The following is a 21962-nucleotide window of genomic DNA, read 5'->3' as shown; positions in this document are numbered from 1 at the left end:
AATCCAGGCCCGTTATTCTATCTACCACTTAGCTGTCCCTATTTTCAGATATACACATGTTATAAAGTTCTCTCCCATAAAAAATGTTATTGAAATTATTTAATTAATTAAGAATATTTTTCCATGGTTACATGATTCATGTTCTTTCCCTCTCCTTCCCCTACCCCCTCCCATAGTCAACTCACAATTCCACTGGGTTTTACATGTGTCATTGATCAAGACCCATTTCCATGTTATTGATATTTGTACTAGGCTGATTGTTTATAGAGTCTACATTCTCAATCTTATCCCCATCAACCCATGTGATCAAGCAGTTATTTTTCTTCTGTGTTTCTGTTCCCACAGTTCTTTCTCTGGATGTGGAAAGCTTTCTTTCTCATAAGTCCCTCAGAATTGTCCTGGATCATTGCATTGCTGCTAGTAGAGAAGACCATTACATTTGATTATACCACAGTATATCCATCTCTGTGTACAATGTTCTCTTGGTTCTGCTCCTTTCACTCTGCATCAATTCCTGGAGGTCCTTCCAGTTCACATGGAATTCCTCCAGTTCATTATTCCTTTGAGAACAATAGTATTCATTTAGAGTCTCTCCTCAGTCATATCCCCTCAACCCCTGTAGTCAAGCAGTTGCTTTTCATCGATGTTTTTGTTCCCACAGTTTATCCTCTGCTTGTGGTTAGTGTTTTTTAGATCCCTGCAGATTGTTCAGGGACATTGCATTCACACTAATGGAGAAGTCCATTACCTTTGATTGTACCACCATGTATCAGTCTCTGTGTACAATGTTTTCCTGGTTCTGCTCCTTTTGCTCTGAATCAATTCCTGGAGGTTTTACCAATTTACATGGAATTCTTCCAGTTCATTATTCCTTTCAGCACAATACTATTCCATCATCAACATATACCACAATTTGTTCAGCCATTCCCCAATTGAAGGGCATCCCCTCATTTTCCAATTTTTTATCACCACAAAGAGTGCAGTTATGAATATTCTTGTACAAGTCTTTTTCCTTATTATCACTTTGGGGTATAAACCCAGCAGTGGTATGGCTGGATCAAAGGACAGGCAGCCCTTTGGGCATAGTTACAAATTGCCATCCAGAATGGTTGGCTCAATTCACAACTCCACCAGCAATACATTAATGTCCCAATTTTGCCACATCCCTCCCAACATTTATTACTTTCCATAGCTGTTATGTTAGCCAATATGATAGGTGTGAGGTGGTACCTCAGAGTTGTTTTTATTTGCATCTCTCTGATTATAAGAGATTTAGAACACTTTTTCATGTGCTTGTTGATAGTTTTTATTTCTTTATCTAATAATTGCCTATTCATGTTCCTTGCCCATTTATCAACTGGGGAATGGCTTGCTTTTTTGTACAATTGATTTAGCTCCTTATAAATTTAAGTAATTAGATCTTTGTCAGAGGTTTTTGTTATAAAGATTTTTTCCGCAATTTGTTTTACGTCCTTTCTGATTTTAAGAAGTGTCTATTTTTATAGTAGATTTATGTTCATTTTTTATTACTGGTTTTATTTTAGGGTGATGAAGAGACATTTGAAAATTACTATAGAAAACAACGAAAGAAACAAGCAAGACTAGTATTACAGCCCCAACCAAATATGGTAAATCTGTAAGGCTTTTATATTTAATTATGTGATCTTGAATCCAAGTTTGCTTTTATATCATTGGCATTTATTTTATACTTTCTTTTTTGCTTTTAAAGCATGAAACAGTTGATGGTTATAGAAGATATTTCAGTCAAATTGTAGGGTAAGTAATATGGAAATGTTAAATTTTATCACTTATTTTTTGTATTAAATTTCAAAAATTACTTGTTCCATTTTTTAAAATTAAAAAAGTGTTTTATTGATGACTACTTTTTATTTAGGTTCTTTGTGGTGGAGGATCACATTTTGCATGTGACCCAAGGATTAGTAACCAGGGCATATACTGATGAACTTTGGAACATGGCACTTTCAAAGATAATTGCTGTTCTTAGAGCTCATTCAGTAAGTGAGAAAACTTTATTATTATTTACTTATTTACTCATTTAAAGAATTTGTAGGTGTATAAAATGGATAATATTAAAGGGAAAATTTATATCTCCATCATAGTGCATCTTAAAAAATTTAAAATTGCTTTTATATAGGAGGAAAGGCATGCTAGGCTTTTGTTTTTCACTGAATATCTGGCTGTGATTTTAGCATAATCCTCTCTCTTTTGATTTGCAACTGACTAACTCTTCTACACATGCACTTAGTCTAGCCCCTTAGAATATGCAGATTTAATCTGTTGTTATTATTGCAATCTGTTCTCATTAGTCTCAACTGACCTCTTCATTAAATCAAAATGAATAGTTCTGCTCTAAGAGCATCTTAAGGAAACAGTTCCTAATTATCATTCCAAAATCAACTATACTACTAAAACCCATTAGAGTCTCTTTCATGTTTGTAGAAATAACTTGATATGATATACTTTCTCAAAAAAATAATATATATTATATATAATATAAAACAAAATATTTAAAATAAATAAAATGATAAAATTGGTGCAATCACAAAAATGTTTATTTCAGATTTCAGATTACCATTGTCTTCATGATCGAAAGTAAAATTACTATCTTTTTTGAGAAAAAATTATGTTACATAATATAAACAAAATTCAAGTTGTATGATGTTTACTCAGCCTATATTCCTGTGAACTTTACCCAGAATCAGTAATCATTTGTTTTGACTTTTCTTCACATAAAATTACTCCCTGTACTTAATACTTGGTGCCTTTCAACTATTTGCAAAGAGTAGGCACTGTATCTTGAAAAGTTTTTCATATGGAAATGTTAAGTTTTATAATTTTTTAAATTCTTTGACATTTTAAAAGAGACTCTAGGTGAACAGATTTTAAAATATTTATAGTGTAATACAACTAAGATGGTTTCCAAGTTATGATTGAGACTTCTTTTGCTTTGGAGACTCCAAATATGAGATGTATATAAAAAACTATTTGTTTTAAAAAGTAATATTATCAAAGGCATTTGTATCAAAAAAGTCAGTTTTAAAAATTCAATTGTTGGGGGCAGCTAGTTAGCTCTTTGGATTGAGAGCCAGGCCTAGAGACAAGAGGTCCTGGGTTCAAATTTGGCCTCAGATACTTTCTAGCTGTGTGACTTTAGGCAAGTTGCTTAACCCCCATTGCCTAGCCCTTACTGCTCTTCTGCCTTAGAACCAATATATAGTATTGATTCTAAGGTGGAAGTTAAGGGTTTAAAAAAAAAAACCACTATTGTTTTCTTTTACTGGTGAATTCTATCTAGAATATTTTAAATATTTTTTTTAAAAAGGAAAACCAAAACTTGAATCCTTGTTTAAGGAGAAAATTTATTGAAATTAATGGTTATACATAACTATTATGTTATTCTAAATAACATAATTATCCTTTTTTACTGCATGAAACATATGGTATTTTATTAGAAAACCATGAAATGCAAGTTAATTAACATTTTAATGCATGTGAGTTTTCAACAGATTCTGTAATATAATGCAATAATGCCTCATAGTCCTTATGCATGTTTAAATATTTCTTGTCTTTTTTCCAGTGAAATTTTTTGCTTAATGCACTGGTGGCAATGGAACATATTTGTTTCTACCCAGCTAAGGTTTTATATTTATTGGAAGTATTATGAGACATTTTTTAATGTATAGGAAAAAAAGAATTTATTTTTTAAATATTCCTTCCCTGGTGGTGTTTGTTTTCAGTCTTATTGCACTGATCCTGATCTTGTTTTGGAGCTGAAGAATCTTATTGTTGTGTTTGCTGATACTTTGCAGGTAGGTAATATCTTTTTTTTTTTTAAATCCTTACCTTCTCTCTTTAGAATCAGTACTAAATATTGGTTCTAAGGCAGAAGAGTAATATGGACCAGACAGTTAGAATCAAGTAACTTAACCCAAGGTCATACACCTAGAATGTGTCTGAGGTCAAATTTGAACCCAGGTCATCCTAACTCCAGGCCTGACTCTCTTTCCACTAAGCCACTGAACCATCCTTTTAGGTGATGTCTTGACCTGCAAGTTATTGACATATATTGAAAAGTTAAAGACAAATTCATACAAATAGTTTGTATACGCTTATCCATTTTGAGGATGACTTGTGGCAACTGTTAATCATCTGACAGCTATCTTCTGTTAATCTCCATGACCGTTTTAATTTTGTTAATGTATTTCAAAAGATTGTAGCTAAATATTTCAAAAGATTTGTGAATTCCCTGCTGGCAGTACTTTTACTATTGATACAGATTGTAGCTCATGGATTACTGTAAACAAAAAAAGACTTGCCATTTGATGGCCAAGCTTTAGTAATGTTTTAAGAGACACTGGATGAGAAGACATAGTTTCAGATCTTGCTTCCAGTGCTTATTACTTGTGTGACTGTAGGCAAACCTTAACTTCTTTGAGCCTCAGTTTCCTCATCTTAAAAAAAAATTATGAGATTGAACCATATGGCCTCACAGTTCCTTCTAGCTCTATATTTAGGAGTCTGAGTGCCTCAGCACTTACTAGGCAGTCCTCAAGCAGCAGTCAGTCTCTATACCAGTACTCAAAGCCTTTCAAAGTTTAGTAGTACCTGTCAGGTCTTGAGCTATTCTGGGCTTAGCCTTCAAGATCACACATTCATCACTGTACCATAAAGGTGGAGAGTAAGCCAAGTATTCAGTAGTGCACTTGCCTTGGGGTCAGGAAGTTCTTGGTTTAAGTCCCACCCTTGACACTTACTTTATGACTGTGGGCAAATTACTTAACCTTCCAGTGTTCCAGGCAACTCTCCAAGACCCTAAGTGCAATGCCTGGCAATTATGCTTAATGATATTGTTTATTGATTAATTTATATGTAGCAGGATAGTTGATAATTTGTATTCACTGAGAGATTTTCCTCATCATACTAGAAATATCTTGGGTCCAGACTCCTATCTTGTTAGTTTTGTCCTTTATATCATCAGTGCCTAACAGAGCATAACAAATATTTGTAGAATTAGATTGAATTTAATCACTTTATAAATGTTTTTTAGGGTTATGGTTTTCCAGTGAATCGATTGTTTGACCTGTTATTTGAAATAAGGGATCAATACAATGAAACCCTGCTTAAGAAGTGGGCTGGAGTATTCCGGTTAGTCTAATTAAGCCAAAATACCTTAATGTGATTAGTAAAATCGTTTTTTAAAATGCTTAGTAACTTTTGTTATTTAAAGAAAATGTATTAATCTCTTAATTTATTTTAAGTTCTACTTAGTACATTTTTACATATGTTGAAGCATTATAGAGTAGTAGAAAGAATATTAGAATCCTGTGTTTTAGTTCTGGCTCTGCTTCTTACTCACCATATGACCCTGAGGAAATCTGGCTTCACTTTCCTTTACCCTAACCAACTTCCCAACTTTCTCCTTACCTGATAGCTACAACCTTAATTTAAGCCCTCCTGTTATAACTTTCTGGCTAGTTTCCTGCCTCAAGTCTCATTCCACACTAGTCAGCTGCCAAGGTAATTTTTCTTTTCTTTCTTTTTTTTTCTCCTTTTCTTTTTTTTTAATTTTATAATATTTTATTTGGTCATTTCCAAGTATTATTCATTAAAGACAAAGATCATTTTCTTTTCCTCCCCCCACCCCCACCCCCATAGCCGACGTGTGATTCCACTGAGTATCACATGTGTTCTTGATTCGAACTCGTTGCCATGTTGTTAATATTTGCATTAGAGTGTTCATTTAGAGTCTCTCCTCTGTCATGTCCCCTCAACCGCTGTAGTCAGGCAGTTGCTTTTCCACAGTGTTTCTACTCCCACAGTTTGTCCTCTGCTTATGAATAGTGTTTTTTCTCCTAGATCCCTGCAGATTGTTCAGGGACATTACCCAAGGTAATTTTTCTAACGGCCATGTCAACCCAGTTCAGTGAGCTCTAGTTGTTCCCTGTTATGTCTGCCCCTATACTCTTTTGTTGGACATTTACAACTCTTCATAACTTAACTCCTTCCTACCTTGCTTAACTCTCTTCTATATATATATATCATTTTCCAACAATACTGACTTACTTGAATTTCCTTAAACAAGGTCCTCTGACTCCTATTTCTATACCTTTGCATTAGCTGAACCACACAGTTGTAATACTGTGCTTTTTAATTTTTTTAACGGATGATGAGTGTAATGAGGCTTTATATTTTGTATAGTTCTTAGTTGTATAACTAAGGCTTTTATAGAGAATATTGTATAAAAACTTGCCAGTTCCTTTTGTATATTTTCCTCAACAATATCCTGAACCTCATAGAGATTAAAAAAAAATTAAAAGTCAGCATATCAGTAATTATTATAGCTCTTTTTGGGAGATAACACATTTTTTATTCTTTTGGAATGTTTCTCTCTATGTGAGATCTTGGGAACTGAACCGTCAGTGCTTAACATGCACAAATTTCCTCTATATTGTATGGTCATGTATAACAGTTTTCCTAGTTTCATTCTTTGAGTACTATTTTCATTTCCTCTTGTAACAGTACATGGAATATTGGAGTGGTAGTGCCTAAATGTTCTTGTTTCCACAGCCAACAATAATGAAAATAGATAACTACAGAAATGTAGTTATTTCACTCTCATTGTTGTCTTCCTTTCATTTTTCACTTAAGATAACCTGGTTTATTTGGGTCTCATGGCAAGCTTTTTGGGCAGTTGACATATTCTTAATGATGTCTACTACTTTCTGATATACAAATAAATATTGGTAATATACTATGGTGTAACATCCACTATGCATTTTTCCATTGACTCTTGGGTCATCATAGCTTTCCACTGTTTCTTGATATTTTTTGATGCTCATGATTTTCCATCCTTTTACTCTTATGTAATGTTTTACTAATGTGCTTACATTCTAAACTAGTATTGCTCTGTTCTGCTTTGATTCTTTATGGCAAATGTTGGCTGACATAATAGTTTGAGTTCTTTAGGCTTCATTGTGGTGACTTTTAATGCCAGTTAAGCCTCTCTAAGAAATAGCAATAATTGGAATTGATAATTTTTAAAATCTTATTTCCTATTTTCAGAGGCAAATAATAGCTTTTTCAAATAGGCCTAAGTAGATCTATTATAATTGAATAGTATCTTTTCATTCTTTAACTTAATTTAATGTAAATTTCAGTAGTTGCTTCAAATAGAATATAAATTGAAGGTATTAAGTAAAGAAATTGACAAATAAAACTTAAGAATTTGGGGGATGAGAGTTTTGGTATGCTAAAATCAGAAATTCTTGAGTAGAAGTTAAATAGTTTAGTTGTAGTTACCATACAATTGACAAATATGTTTTCAGTTCTTATTCTGTTTTTAACAGGGAAATTTTTGAAGAAGATAATTGTAGTCCTATTCCAGTAGCAAATGAAGAAGAATACAAAATAATCATTAGTAAGTTTCCCTTTCAAGATCCAGACCTTGAAAAGGTAAGACGTTAGTTTCTGTTACACTAATTTTATTAAATAAATTAATGTGACTGTTATAAAAATTGGAATTTGATTGAGAATGAAACAATGGCTTCAGAATCTAGAGCAGGGGTCCCCAAACTACAGCCTGCTGGCCATATGTGGCCCCCTGAGGCCATTTATCCAGCTCCCACCGAACTTCGGAAGGGGCACCTCTTTCATTGGTGGTCAGTGAGAGGAGCACAGAATGTGGTGGCGCCACAAAGTGCAGCATCCCGCACGTGCAATACTACTTCTGGTGACATAATCCTTTGCATGATGCCTTGTTCTGAGAGTAACTGAATGAGAACAAGGCGCTGTGCAAAGGATTATGTGGCTGCACAATGGAAGACATCAGCATGGTGAGAGGCGATCTGGGGGAAGGGATTCTGCATTGTGTACTGCTGCTGCCCGGTATAGTGGTGGCAGTAATGGGCCTGTACAAGGTGTGACAGACCCATCACAGCCAGTGCTGTAGCCTCTGCTATCCCAGACAGCGGTATACAGATTTGTTCATAGTTTTTTTTTTTATAGTCTGGCCCTCCAACGGTCTGAGGGACAGTGAACTGACCCCCCTGTGTAAAAAGTTTGGGGTCCCCTGATCTAGAGCATTTATATTGATTGAATTGTATTTGAAATTTTGTGCTGAATATAATCATTATTTTGATGGTAGACTCATGAGCTCTTTGAGGGCAGAGTTATGTCATATTTCTTTGTACCCTTGACATTGCTATGCATATAAATGGTAAATAAATGAATGACTATTTCTAGCTTTTATGTGTATCACTATGTTTTTTTTAAGCAGATGACAACAAATATCCACTGTAGCAACCTATAATAAAAAGAATGTATTATACTTATTCAAATAAGTTGGTTTTTAGTTAATTATTTCTTGGGTCTTGGTCATTTTTCAGTTTTAATTTAATTGAATTATTACATTTATTAGAATCTTTCAGTAGTTGACACATAAGGTTGACATTCTGAAGTACCTTATGTTCCTTACAGTTCTATCAGTTGTTAAAGTGAACAATTTTATAGTTTCTTTTTTATCTAAGTGTTTAATTTGGCCTCATATCTCCAGTTAGAGAAACAGTATAGGTTGGAAGATCCACAGCAAATTGATACTTGAGAAGCTGGTACAGGCATGAGAATTATTACTATGTAGCATAACAAGCAGACAAAAATGAAAGCAGGCATGTGAGTGCATGCACACACACACACACAATCTAGCAGCACAGAGTCAGCCATACAGAGTAAGTGTCATTCACATTAGGGAGATATGCACAACTGCAAGATCTCAGTGGGAAAATGTAGACAGAATAAAGGTGGGCTTTCTTGTGGCAGTCATTCAGTTTCAGATATGAGAGGAAACATTCTTAATCAGACATAGATATAGTGAGAAAATTCACGAAGCTCTCTTATTAATAATATCAGACTAAGATAGACGAATTTTGTAATCAGAATCAATTGGATTCTAAGAGTAGGATTTGTTTGTCCCAGCTACCTTCCACTACTTCCTCTATTTCCCACTCTTGGAATCCTCTAGAAATCCTTACATGACCTGAGATATCCTTCTATCTCTCTAAATTGGCTTAGAATCTAAATGAGTTGGATAGAGTAGAACTTGAAATAGCCCCTACCTTGGCCACGAGATTCTGTATAGAAAACTCCAGAATCATTTGATGACTTTGCATATGGGGGGTCTCATGGTCAGGGATCTTGAATCAGTTTTGTATCTTGATATGTGTAATAGGGATTGGAAGGATGGTTTTAGTATGAGAATTTACTCTCACTATAAGGAAGTATATTTCTTCTACCCTTCTAATCCCTAGATTTTGAATAAAAAGTAGCAGACTATTGGAGTGTGTTCACGTCATCAGAGCACATAGATGCACAATCATGTTTTTCACATTTTTTGGGGAAATTTAAATCTAGCTTAAGAAATAGTTGTCATTTAAATGTTAATAGTCTTTTCCAGTTCATTGGGCACATACACATCATCCCTAAAAATTTACTAAGCACTTACTTGTGTTGGGCACTGAAAAATTCTGGAGCTACAAAGAAAGGAAAGAACATAGTTTTGACCTCAGTAAGTTTGCGTTCTAAAGGGAGAAGCGACATGCAGATAGCTAGGTAGATGTAAGATATATACACTCCAATTTGGAAGTAATCTTAGGAGGAAGATACTAGTGGAGGTGGAGGAAAGAGGTGAGAAAAGCCTTTTTTAGAAGGTAGTATTTGAACTTAGTTTTGAAGGAAACCAGAGAAACTAGGAGGTAGAAGTAAGGACAGAGAGAGAAATTTGTAGAGATGGAAAAATCAGCGAAAATGCATGGAGTTTGAGAGTCATTTTTGAGACCAGAAAAAAGGTCAGTGTGGATCATAAAGAATATTGCACATTGAGGAGAATAAAGTCTAAAAAAAGACTATAAAGGTTGAAAGGGGTCTGATTGTGAAGGATTTTAAAAGCTATAGAAGATGAATTACTGGGGTTTATTGAATAGTGATATAGTCTGGTACTTTAGAAAGATCACTGGCAGCAGAGAAGATACACTGGAGTGGAAAGAGAATTGAGTAAGGGAGACCAACAAGAAGGCTATTATAGTAGTCCAAGCATGAGGTACTGAGGGCCTGTACCAGAAAGGAAGTTTACGAATGAGTAAAGGGATTATATACAAGAGATGTGAAAAATAGAAATAATAAGACTTGGTGGGGTAGGTAGAGAGAATTTGAGTGAGGAATGAAAGATGAAACACCGAAATTGTGAGCCTGCATGACTGAAAGGTTGGTGGGTCCTTTGACAGTAATAGGGAAGTTTGGAAGAGGAGATGGTTTTTGAGAAAAGATAATAAATTCAGTTTTGGAGATAATTGAATTTGAGATAATTATTGGGCAACCAGTTGTTTGTTGATGTGTGAGTGGTGAGTGGAGTGTCCTCAGGAAAGAGGACAGGGCTTGACAAGTAGATCTGAAGGTCACTAGCATAGAGATGATAAATTAATCTGTGGGAATTGATGAGATTACCAAATAATATAGTGTAAAGACTGAAGAGAAGGTGGCCTAGGACATAGCTTTGGGGACACACACACACTTCAAAGACATGATTTAGATGAAGATCCAGCAAAAGAAATTGAGAAAGAACAATAAGACAAGTAGGAGTCAAGCTAGGAGAGAACAATGTCATTAAAGCCTAGAGAAAATAAGAGGTGGTCAAAAGATCATTGGTAACTTGAGAAAAAGCCTTTTCATTTGAGTGAAGTCAAGAGCCAGACTTTAAAAAATTTAGAGTGAAAAGTCACGGTGTAGATGGCTTTCTCAAGGAATTTCATCAAGAAGACAAAATGACAATAAGTTGGGCTGATTAGATCAGGTGAGGTTTGCTTTAAGTATGAAGAAAACATGGACACTGTTTGTAGGTAACAGAAAGCCAGTAGATGGAGATTGAAGATTAATGGGAATAAGGATGAAAAGAAAGATTATCTGTTGGAGAAGATAATGGAATGGAATCAAGGGTTCATGGAAAGGAGTTCACCTCAATAAGGAGGAGAATTATCCGTATGAGACAGATAAAGACAGAAATAACAGGAGAAGATATTTAGATTTGAATTGAGGGAGGAAGAAGTTCTTAGCAAGTGGCCGGTTTTTTTCAGTGAAGTATGAGGCAAGGTTCTCACCTGACAGGGAAAGGAAGTTAGGGGAGAGGATCCTATAGGAGGCTTCAGGAGGGATAAAAAGAGATAGTGAATTGAAAATAAAAGATGTAAAAGAATTGCTCTGCTGCAGTGAGGGCCCAGTTGAAATTATGTAACAAATTTAGCATGATTTCATGATTGTAGCACTGTTTTAACTATTTCTCTAGTTCTGTTTATCAGCTTGTGAATTAGGGGCAGAAGCAGCAGATGGTGAGAGTAATCCAGGGGACTTGGCAAGGCATGATCAATAAAAGGACAAATGGCATAGTTTTATAATGCTAATATATGTACATACACATAAGATACCCTTTTAAATACTATACAATTTTAATAATCCATTTTCATTTGTTTTTATTTGAAATTACCTTCATTACATCAGCTTTTATTTGAGGGGGGCAATAAAAAAGCCTAAATATTTCCGAATTTCAAGAATAGCATTAATTTTTGTTTTTTGTTTCCATAGCATTCTTTCCCAAAGAAATTCCCAATGTCTCAGTCAGTGCCTCATATTTATATTCAAGTTAAAGAATTTATTTATGCAAGTCTTAAATTTTCAGAGTCACTTCACCGGAGGTAAGTACTAACAATGTTTGCCACCACAAAGTGTTGTTATAAATATTTTAGTGTTTAAAGAGACTTTCTTTGGAGGGAATATTCCACATAGTGGAATTTCTAAGCCAGAGTGTGAACATTTTAGTCACTTTCTTTGCATAATTTTCAAATTTCTTTTCAGAATGATTGGGACAGTTTTACCTCTGCCAGCAGTTAATTGTGTCTTTCTTCCCATAACCCCTCCAATAGATGTTTGGAACTTTTTTCATGTGATTAATAGTTTGCATTTCTTCTTTTGAAATCATTCATATATTTGAGTATAGATTTCAAAATTCCCTAACATACATTATTTCATATGATTCTCATATCACTTTTATTAGATAGATTATCTTCATTTTACAAATGAAGAGATTTGTACACAAGAAGCATAAATTCATAGGTTGATTCAGTCATTCATCAAATATTAAAAGAACCTAAATTATGATTAAGTAACTGGGGAAGATACAAAAGTAAAGTATCTTATCTATCTTTATGTACTTGTGAGTTAGTAGAAGAAATAAGACAAATAGCTAAACTACAAGCTAGAATATGATAAATTTATTTTATATTATGTATAAGAATAATGTAAGAACATAAGAGAAGCATGAAGAACGGTTGAGAGAATGTGGGAGGAAGAGATCCTTTCAACTGAGAGTTATCCAAGAAGACTACTTTTGGGATGTAGCATTTAAATCTGACTTCACCCAGAATATAAATAGGATTTTTTTAATGTGGCCTATTTTATTTTATTTTTTTAATTTTAATTTTTAAATATTTTTCCATGTTTCCATGATTCATTTTCTTTCCCTCTCCTCTTCCCTCCCTCCTCCCAGAGCCGACAAGTAATTTCACTGGGTTGTACAAATGTTATCATTTGATACCTATTTCCATATTATATAAATAGGATTTTTGATGGGATGATAATAATAACTAGCATATATGTAGAATCTGCTAGGTTCTATTAAGCACTTCAGAAATATCATTTTATTTGATCCTCACAACAACCCTGGGAAGTAGAAGCTTTTATTAACTAACTGTTTTACAATTGGGAAAATTGAAGTTAAGTAACTTGTCCCAGCAGGTCACACAGCTATTCAAGGTCAGATTTGAATTCAAGTCTTCCTAACGTTAAGTCCGGAGCTCTTACTCACTGTGCCACTTAAATACTTGCCAACTTTGGCAGTCTGGTGAAGCCTATAGACCCTTTGCAGAATAATGTTTTTAGATGCATAAAATAAAATACATATGATTACAACTGAAGCCAATTATCCTTAAATATAATTATCAAAATATTTAACAAAAAAACAAATTTACAGACCTCAGGTTTTTTAAGAAAGGCATTTTATGTGGAGAGAACTACATAAAAAGGACCTGGATTCATGGAGGAGAGCTTGGCTTGTATGGAACCCATTTTGGCTAAATCTTTCAATTTTTTGTACCCCTGTAATTGATAATATATTGAATTCTTGTGGAATCTTCATACTGCAGTGTGTGAATTTTGCCACTAGATGGTGCTTATGTGTCTTTGATAATATTCGGCTCAACTTCAGTCTTCTCATTTGAACAAGACATTAAGATTTTAGGATCTTAAAGGATAATAGAATTAGAGCCAGAAGGGCTCTCAGAGGTCATCCAACTTTCTAGACTTCTCATTTAGAGATGAGGAAATTGAATCCCAGTGAAGTTAAATGACATACAGATAGGAAGTTGGAATTCTGGCCGAGGCCTTCTGACTCCAAATCTAGCACGAGCCACATTGTATCATTGTTTCTTAACAAACCATACTTTTTATTAATAACATTACTTTATAACTATTCTTCAGAACATTTTTTAAAGAAGTTAACTTATAAACAGAAAATTGTCCATCTAGACTTTCTCTAAACAAGGCCTCTGAAATTTATTCAGAAATACATAAATGACTTAAAAAAAAAAAAACTTCTTAGTCAGATCTCTTGTGTTCCTTTGTCCAGTTGTCTTATTCTGTCTTCATTTGCTAGGAACCATTTGAATTTTCCTTGAAACTAAATTCTTTTAACTAATTTGACTCATGGTTGTTTTTTTCCCCTTTCCGAATTGAGCTATTTTCATCCATTTGGGGTATAAGCACAGATTGCCTTTGTCCTTTAAGCTTTCCTTTCTCCTCCCAATGGTAAACTTATTTGTGAAATAAGCCTTGTGTCTTAATTTTACTTTGATTCTTGTATAGTTAGGAGAACTTTTGGGCAAGAACTTGAACATAGACTTACAAGCACTAGAGCTGAATGGTACTGTAAAAAAGAAGGGAGGCTTCTTCTTTTTATAATGTTGTTAGTTTTTATAATGTTAGTTGGTTTGTCTCACTGGTTAGGATATAATACCAGTGGAAAGGTTGAGAGGACCAAGTGATCAGGGAAATAGGAGTTTAGGTAAATCCTGTTGATGGAGGGAAGACGGCAGGATCTCTCTCTTCCTAGGGTGAACTGGAGCAGGGGTTTGAGATAACCTCTAGAGGGAAAGGTGATTTTCTCTCTCTCCTTTTTCAAGGAATATCTGACAGACTACATCCCTTGAGTTCCTCAGAGAGCAAAAGCTGAGGGGCAGAGATGTCATTTCCCCTTGTCAGCAACTTCTGAGGAAGGTTTTTAATCTACTTTCTTCAATGGAGAATGTGTGGCAGACCTCGTCTGGTCTTGCCATAGAAAGGACCTGGACTCAAGCTTTGATCCCTGTCCCCAGTGGCCCAACACTTTTATTGTAGAGATAGGCCAAACCCAAATCTGACTTATAACTAAGGATTTATTGAAGGGATGAGGTTTTAAAATAAGGTTGAAGGAGAATGGGAGGAGGATGCCCTGTCAAGTTAAACACACAGCAGCTGGATCAAGAGACTGATGCCCAAGCCCTCAAATGCCTCCACCTCTTTCCCAACTGATTGCTCTCTTATTGAGCTAGTATGTCCTAAAAACAAAATCTTAAATCAGTTCAAGGAAGGCAAGGAGAAATTAAGAAGAATCAGAAGGGCGTGGTTTCTGAGATTTTGAGGGAGAGTCCAAGCCAGTACTTTTTCTGGGTCTGTGAATCTTGGAAACAGGTGGAGGAGAGAGTAGAAGAATTTCTTCTGAGAATATAGCTTCAAGAATTAAAGGCAGGAAATCTGGGTCTTCTCTTGTGACTTTAGGGGTCCCTTCAGCCACTCAGAACTGAACTGATCAGCTTTCAGTCCTCAAACCGGACCTCAAAGCTTTCCAGAATGCCCCCCAGCCAATGGTTCTCTCCCACAATCCCTTGCTGTCTAAACTATCACACCAGCTTCTGTCCATCAAAGGTAGGATTCTAAAACCTTCCTTGCCAATCCCAACAGTATCTTGACTTCTCTAGTCCAACCCCCTTTTTAGATATGCCAGTGTTACATCTGTGCAGTAATGGAACATCAAAAAGGACTGTAATGGAGAGTACTTTGTTTATATGTTAGTATTTATTTGTGCTAGATGAATTGGATGTTAATTTATTAAAATTGATTAATGAAGCAATTAAAATGTTTTTCTTTTTTAAAAAATTAAATTTTTTTGAATTGGATATACACCAAAAAATGAATGTTTCTATAGACAAAGAACAATAAGATAAAAGAGGATTAAATATGAAATTGCAAATTCTTATTTCATATGACTTGCTTAAGACAAAACATAACAAAACCCTTGCCTTTTGTCATAGATTTGATACTAAGTACTGGTTCCAAGGCAGAAGAACAGTAAGGGCTAGGCAACTGGAGCTAAGTGATTTGTCCAGAGTTATACAGCTAGAAAGTGTCAGGTCAAATTTGAACCTGGGAACTCTTATCTCCAGGCCTGGCTCTCTATCTACTGAATCAACATATAATCTATTCAGTGCATTGAATCCAAAGCTGTCCTACTTGACTGTTTTCCTCTGAAATGCCTTACCACTTCTATGCAGAAGAATGGTAAGGACTAGGCAATGGGAGTTAAGGGGGCAGCTAAGTGGAGTAGTTAAGAGTTCTGGAGATAGAGTTCTGGGCCTATAGTCAGAAAGACTCATATCCCTGAGTTCAAATTTAGCCTCACATACTTACTAGCTTTGTGTCTGTGGGCAAGTCACTTAACCCTGTTTGCCTCAATTTCCTCATCTGTAAAATGAGCTGGAGAAGGATGGCAAATTACTCCAGTATCTTTGCCTAGAAAACTCCTAAGAGGGAGCAAAAAGGACATCAAAATGACTTAACTGTAATTGCAACAACAAAATAATAACAGTATCTTCTTTTTGAGTTAGTTATTTAATTAGCATTTGTTAAGCTCCTTTATTTGATAGGATTAAGTAGAGGAAGGGAATTTTTTGAACTATTTGAAGTCCTGCAAATTTTCTTTTGTCTTAGGGGGAAGGGAGGCACTGAAGGAGACTTTCCATAATTGTTAGAGGTATTTAGCTAAAGGCAAAGAATTACAACAGACTTAATGAATTAAGTTTTCTGCAAAATCTGCTTTTGACAATCCTTACAATTCTTAGAGAAAAATACTTTTATTAACTCTATTTTACAGGTGAGAAAGCTGAGGCAGAGTTTAAATAACATGCCCAAGGTAATACATCTAGTAAGTGTCTGAGGTTAGATTTGAACTCAGATCTTCCAAATTCCAGACCTAGAATTCTATCCAGTCAACAGCTTCCCCTAAGGTAGGATAGTTTTCCCCCACCAAAAGAAATTTAAAAAGAAACAAACAAGTAAGAATTTTATAGAAACATTTTTTGAAATGCCCATAAGGGAACAGAAGAACTTTGCAAAGGATATGTGTTGAAATTTTCATACCCTTTACAAGGCATGAAAAAGAGGATTGAAAAAGGAACCACAATTTGGAAGTAAGCAGACATCAACTTTAGATTCTTACCTAAAGGGCCAGCTTGGTGCCAGAGCATTAAATTGTCTTCTGTCTACAAGAGGGTGAGGCCTTTTAATTTAATTTAATTATTTTTATTTTTAAAGCAGAACTGGACCTAGGGAGTTTAAGGGAGACTTGGTCTTCCAATAAAGGTAGCTATGCAGAAGTGGGAAATGAGAATCAGGAATCAAATACACAAAATCTGGAATGCTAAACTGCAGAGCAGGTCCAAACTGGTTGAGGCTGGTTTAGGTGTGTTCCAGGTTTTTAGCTAAAAGAGTTTAGGCTCCCTTAAAAGTCAGAGGTATATAGGAGGTATTGATAATCCTTGAGTGATCTCAGTCTTATAGAAGGGCAAGGAGGAAAAGATGAATTTCTTTTAAATGGAATAACAATTCATGATCTAACCTATGATCAAGCCTTTTTCTCTTATATTGTATGGAAATGCTTTTTGAAGGTGTTCATTAAGTTCAGAATAAATTTAAAAACTAAAGACTCCTTGGCTTTCTTTAAGACTTCTGTCAAAAGGCCCCTTTCACAGGAAGCTTTCCTGAAATCCAGGTAACTTAGTTCTGTCCCCTGTGAGACTGATTACATTTTTTCTATCTTTTATGTGTTTTGTGGGGTGTAGTGACTGTTCAGGGAAGACTGGTACCTCTAGTGTGAGGGCTTACCAAGCTTTTTCAGGCTTTCCTCCTTTGTTGTCCACCTACCACTTGGCTCTCATTTGTGGCTCCAAGAAGCAGCCACACCCTAGTAAACTGTCTCTGCAGATGGGCAAAACTGGCTTGAGGGGTAACAGATAGGCTTCAAACCCATCTATGAGTTAGTGGGACAGCTACTCTAGGCACATTCCCCAAGTGGAATAGTTGGATAATAGCAATTTGTTTAAATGGCTATGAAGGCAGCACTATGGAGCACTTAGAGCTTAGTCAGACATCAAAGATCTGTGATCATCCAAGGCATCCTTAGTCATCTGCAGTCATCTTGACTTTGGTCCTGCCGCTGGACTTAAGATGACTATGGAAGAGAGAATAAGGTTGATGACTTCATGCAACTTTGCCTCATTTGAATCCAATTTATGTACAAGTCAAGACATCACATTGGTCCTCCAGAAAATAGAATGAACAATTGTGAGAGTCCCTCAAAGCTCTACCGAGTCTTTTTTTATTTCTATAGTGTTTCAGTTGATAATTTCATCAGCTACATGGCTTTAGTTATCTCCATGTAGGTGATTCTCAGATCTAAATAACTAGTCCTTGTCTCTCTAATGAGCTAGAGTTAATTACATCACCAACCTTTTGGATATCTCAAACTATATATCCTATGGGCATCTCAAATTCAACATATCCAAAATAGCATTCATTATGTTCCTTTCCCCCTAAATTCCCTGCTTTTTTGAATTTCCCAATTACTGTTCAGGACAACACCCACAGTCACCCCAGGTTATAACCTGTGTCACCTTCAATTTTTTATCTCTCTTCCCTTCCTCTAGTCTATTGCCAAAGTTTGTTATTTCTGTCTTCACAGTATATTTCTTGTATATGTCCTCTTCTCCACTTGTTCAGCTAACAATTTTAATTCAGATCCCCATTACCTCCTACCTGGTCTTTCTGCCTCAAGTCTCTCCCTATTCTAGTTCATCCTCCATTCATCTTTCAAGGTGATTTTTAAAAATATAGATATGACAGTATCAAGACTCCACCCCACCCTCACTCAAATAGGATTGAGTAGGTTTTCTATTAATGTATAAAAATGTGTCGAAAGTAGGAAGGGGCCAGGTTATGAAGTGCTTTATTTTTTGTATGAAATTTAATTTTTTTAGTCAACAAATATCTGTCCTCTTCCTACCCCCAATTTGAGAATTGAAAAAACCTTAAAAAAATTTAGTCAAAATAATTTTCCTCATTGACTATGTCAAAAAGAAAAATTATATATGTCTATATGTGTCTATGTACGTATATGCATGTATACGTATATTATATATATGTCTTTTAAAAATGTTTACCTTCTGCCTTAAAATTGATATTAAATATCAGTTCTAAGGTAGAAGAATGGTAAGGGCAAGGCAATTGGGCTTAAGTGACTTGCCCAGGGTCATACAGTTAGGAAGTGTCTGAGGGCAGATTTGAACCTAGGACCTCCCATCTCTAGGGCTGACTCTCTCTCCACAGATCCACCTAGCTCTCCCTATAGATGTCTTATTTTACTCTCTTGAATCTTTGATCTCTTTATTAAGAGATAGATAGATATTTCATCATTAGTCTTTGGAATCAAGGTTAGTCACTTTGCTTAGCATAGTTCCTAAACTTTTCAGAGTTGCCTTTTACAATATTGTTGTCATTATATAAAATTGTTTTCCTAGTTCTGTGCACTTCATTCTGTATCAGTTCATACAGGTCTTCCTAGGTTTCTCTGAAACCATCCCCTTCATTTCTTATAGCACAATAATATTATATCAAATTTATACATCAGAACTTGTTCAGCCATTCCCCTATTAATGGGCACCCCCTCAGATTTCCATTCTTTGCCACCTTCAAAAAAACTATAAATATCTTTGTACATTTTTAGTTAAAGAGTTTGTTTTGCTTAATACTAATCATTCTCTTAATTTACTTTCCCTTTAATTCCCTTTTCCCCTTGCCCTTTCTCTCTCCTTTGCTAGTACAGAGTAGAGTTCTAATATCAGTTACTCCCTCTTTGCCTTTATTCTTGTTTATGCTTCCCAATTGTGTGAGATAATTTTCTTTAAGTTTTCTTTCCTTTCTTCTCTTTGCTCCCCCAAGGGTATTCTTTCCTTCTGTTTCCATTCTTTTTTTTTAAGATTATCAATACATAACAGAACTATTCCCGGTCTTCTATCTCATTAGACTCTTAAGACTCATTAGATTGATGATGATAAGATTCAGAGGAGGCCCCTCTCATCTTTTCATATTTGAATATAAGCAGTTTATCCTTATTTAGAGTCCTTTATTATTGTTTATTCATGTTTACCTTTTTAGGTTTCTTCTAAGTTCTGTTTTTGAACTTCGAAATCTCTAAGCAATCTCTGGCATTTTCATCAGGAATGTTAGAAGTCCTTTGTTTCATTAAAAATCCATTTTCCCCTTGTAGGATTATTCTCAGTTTCACTAAGTTATTCTTTATTGAAAGCCTATGTCCTTTGTCTTCTGGAACATTATATTCCAAGACCCTTTATAGTGATAGAAGCTAAATCGCACATAATTCTAACTATGGCTCCTCAGTATTTGAATTCTTTCTTGCTTGCTGCTTGCAATAATTTTGCTTTCACCATGGAGCTCTGGATTTTGGCTATAATGTTCTTTGGAATTTTAATTTTGGGGTTTTAGGAGATGACCATAGAATTCTTTCTATTTTCACTTTGCCCTCTGGTTCTATGAGAACTGGGCAGTTTCTTATAAGATTTCTTGAAATATGATGTCTAGGTGCTTTCTTGGGGCCTGGCTTTCAGGTAGGCCAATGATATTTAATTTTTTACTCCTCAATCTGTATTCTAGTGCCACGTTTTAGAAAGATCACCTTGGAAAATGAGTAGAGAATGGATTGGAGTGGGGATAGACTTGAAGCAAGGGGACTGGTTTGAAAACTATTGCAGAAGCCCAGGTGAGAGGTATTGAAGGTCTGAACTAGCGTTATGGTTGTATGAGCAGAGAGAAGGGACTGTATATGATAAATATTATGAAAGTAGAAATGACAAGAGAGTATTGTGACTTATAGTTCTATTTCTGGAAAATACAACATAACACTATAGCTAATAGAGAAGGTCTTGTAATGGTTGGGAAATGGACAAAATACATACATTCATCTCTTTATGTGGGCTCAGATATGATAAATAGGTTCAGATAATAAAACGAGACAAATTTTACTGTAATTTGGCTCCACCCTGAATAGAATAATGTTTAAAATCTACAAATTCTGAATCTACTTTGCCATTCACCCCATTCTCTTCTATTAAATGTAAGCTACTTTTAAAACTTTCTTATTTATTCTGTGTAAAATTTACAAATGCTAATGAGTAACTTTTTTCTTAAATCCTTACCTTCTATCTTAGAATCAATACTGTCTATTGGTTCTAAGGCAGAAGAGCGATAAGGGATAGGCAATGGAAGTTAAGTGACTTGACCAGGATCATAGAGCTGGGAAATGTCTGAGCCCAGATTTTAACCTTGTCTGTAGGTCTGGCCCTCAATTCAGTAAGCCACCAAGCTGCCTTTAATGAGTAATTTTTAACACTTTATGTAAATGTTGAATTTTCAATCATAGGACTGATGTTTAAGATACTAACAAACCCATAAAATGTATACAAATATAGTTCCTTAGAAAATGGACTTCAGTTTTGATTAGTTTACAGAAGAGGGTCAAAGATAGTATAATTTCTACTTGAACTTATATTACAAGTAGAAATTTCCATATATTTCCATAGTTGTAGCCCTTCCATTAAGCCCCATTTCTTATAACTATTATCTCTATACATTCATTATGTAAAATCTTATTATTTTAAAAGGGAAAAGTATTGCTGAGGTTCCCTGACAAAAAAAAATTGTTATTTTTCCTCTATTAAATAAAAATGTTATTATTTTATTTTTTTTCTAATTGGGAATATTCTGAACTGTGTGCTCATCATGTTTAAAAAATTTTTCTCATAAGTGGTTTTGTGTTTTGTTATTTATTAGAGGAATATAGAGGAAATCATAATGAAAAATGATATAAACAAAATAGTTATTTAGATAATTTAAATCTAATTTAAATATATATCTATATTATACATGTTTATATACACAAATATATGTGTACATTATATGTTACATATCCATATGTTAAATATTTTTGCATTCCCAATAATGCCTTAACAGTAATGGACTTTTAGAAAAATTACCTTATCTCTGTTTCAGAATTCTTACTCAAAGCATGTTACAGTCTATGAAAATTAATATGAGGGTAATATGAAAGAATTAAAAGAGTTGCAAGGGAATTTGCATGTTAATATATATATTTTTTAAACCCTTACCTTCTGACTTAAATCAATACTAATTTCAAGGCAGAAGAGTGGTAAGGGCTAGGCAGTTAGGTTAAGTGACTTGTATTGGGTCACAAAGAAAGTGTAGTGTTTGAGACCGTTATTTGAATTCAGAATCTGGCTCTCTATCCACTGAGCCACCTGGCTGCCCCTCATGTTAATGATTAATGAATAAGGTTTCAAGATCAGGAATAATACAAACTAAAGACAGAAATGTGTCAAAGCTATCTCTTGCTGGGGGAAATGACAGTTTCAGGAGATTACAGTGTATGTAATGTAGCAAAT

The 21962-nt window shown here is 34.8% G+C and overlaps 1 protein-coding gene across 5 annotated transcripts in view; it reads left to right on the top strand.

Moving 5' to 3' along the window:
• Positions 1-21962, top strand: part of EXOC6 (exocyst complex component 6) — a 214003-nt gene that overhangs the window by 104782 nt on the left and 87259 nt on the right. For all 5 annotated transcript variants that reach the window (XM_056802427.1, XM_007478800.3, XM_001375293.5 and 2 more), the window contains 7 exons: positions 1545-1628; positions 1730-1776; positions 1895-2015; positions 3759-3830; positions 5069-5166; positions 7368-7473; positions 11647-11756. In XM_056802427.1, coding sequence (XP_056658405.1) covers positions 1545-1628; positions 1730-1776; positions 1895-2015; positions 3759-3830; positions 5069-5166; positions 7368-7473; positions 11647-11756 — 638 coding nt within the window. The remainder of the gene's footprint in view (positions 1-1544; positions 1629-1729; positions 1777-1894; positions 2016-3758; positions 3831-5068; positions 5167-7367; positions 7474-11646; positions 11757-21962) is intronic.

This window comes from Monodelphis domestica, chromosome 1, assembly GCF_027887165.1.
Source record: "Monodelphis domestica isolate mMonDom1 chromosome 1, mMonDom1.pri, whole genome shotgun sequence".
NCBI lineage: Eukaryota > Metazoa > Chordata > Mammalia > Didelphimorphia > Didelphidae > Monodelphis > Monodelphis domestica.
This window is presented reverse-complemented; position numbering and strand designations above follow the sequence as displayed.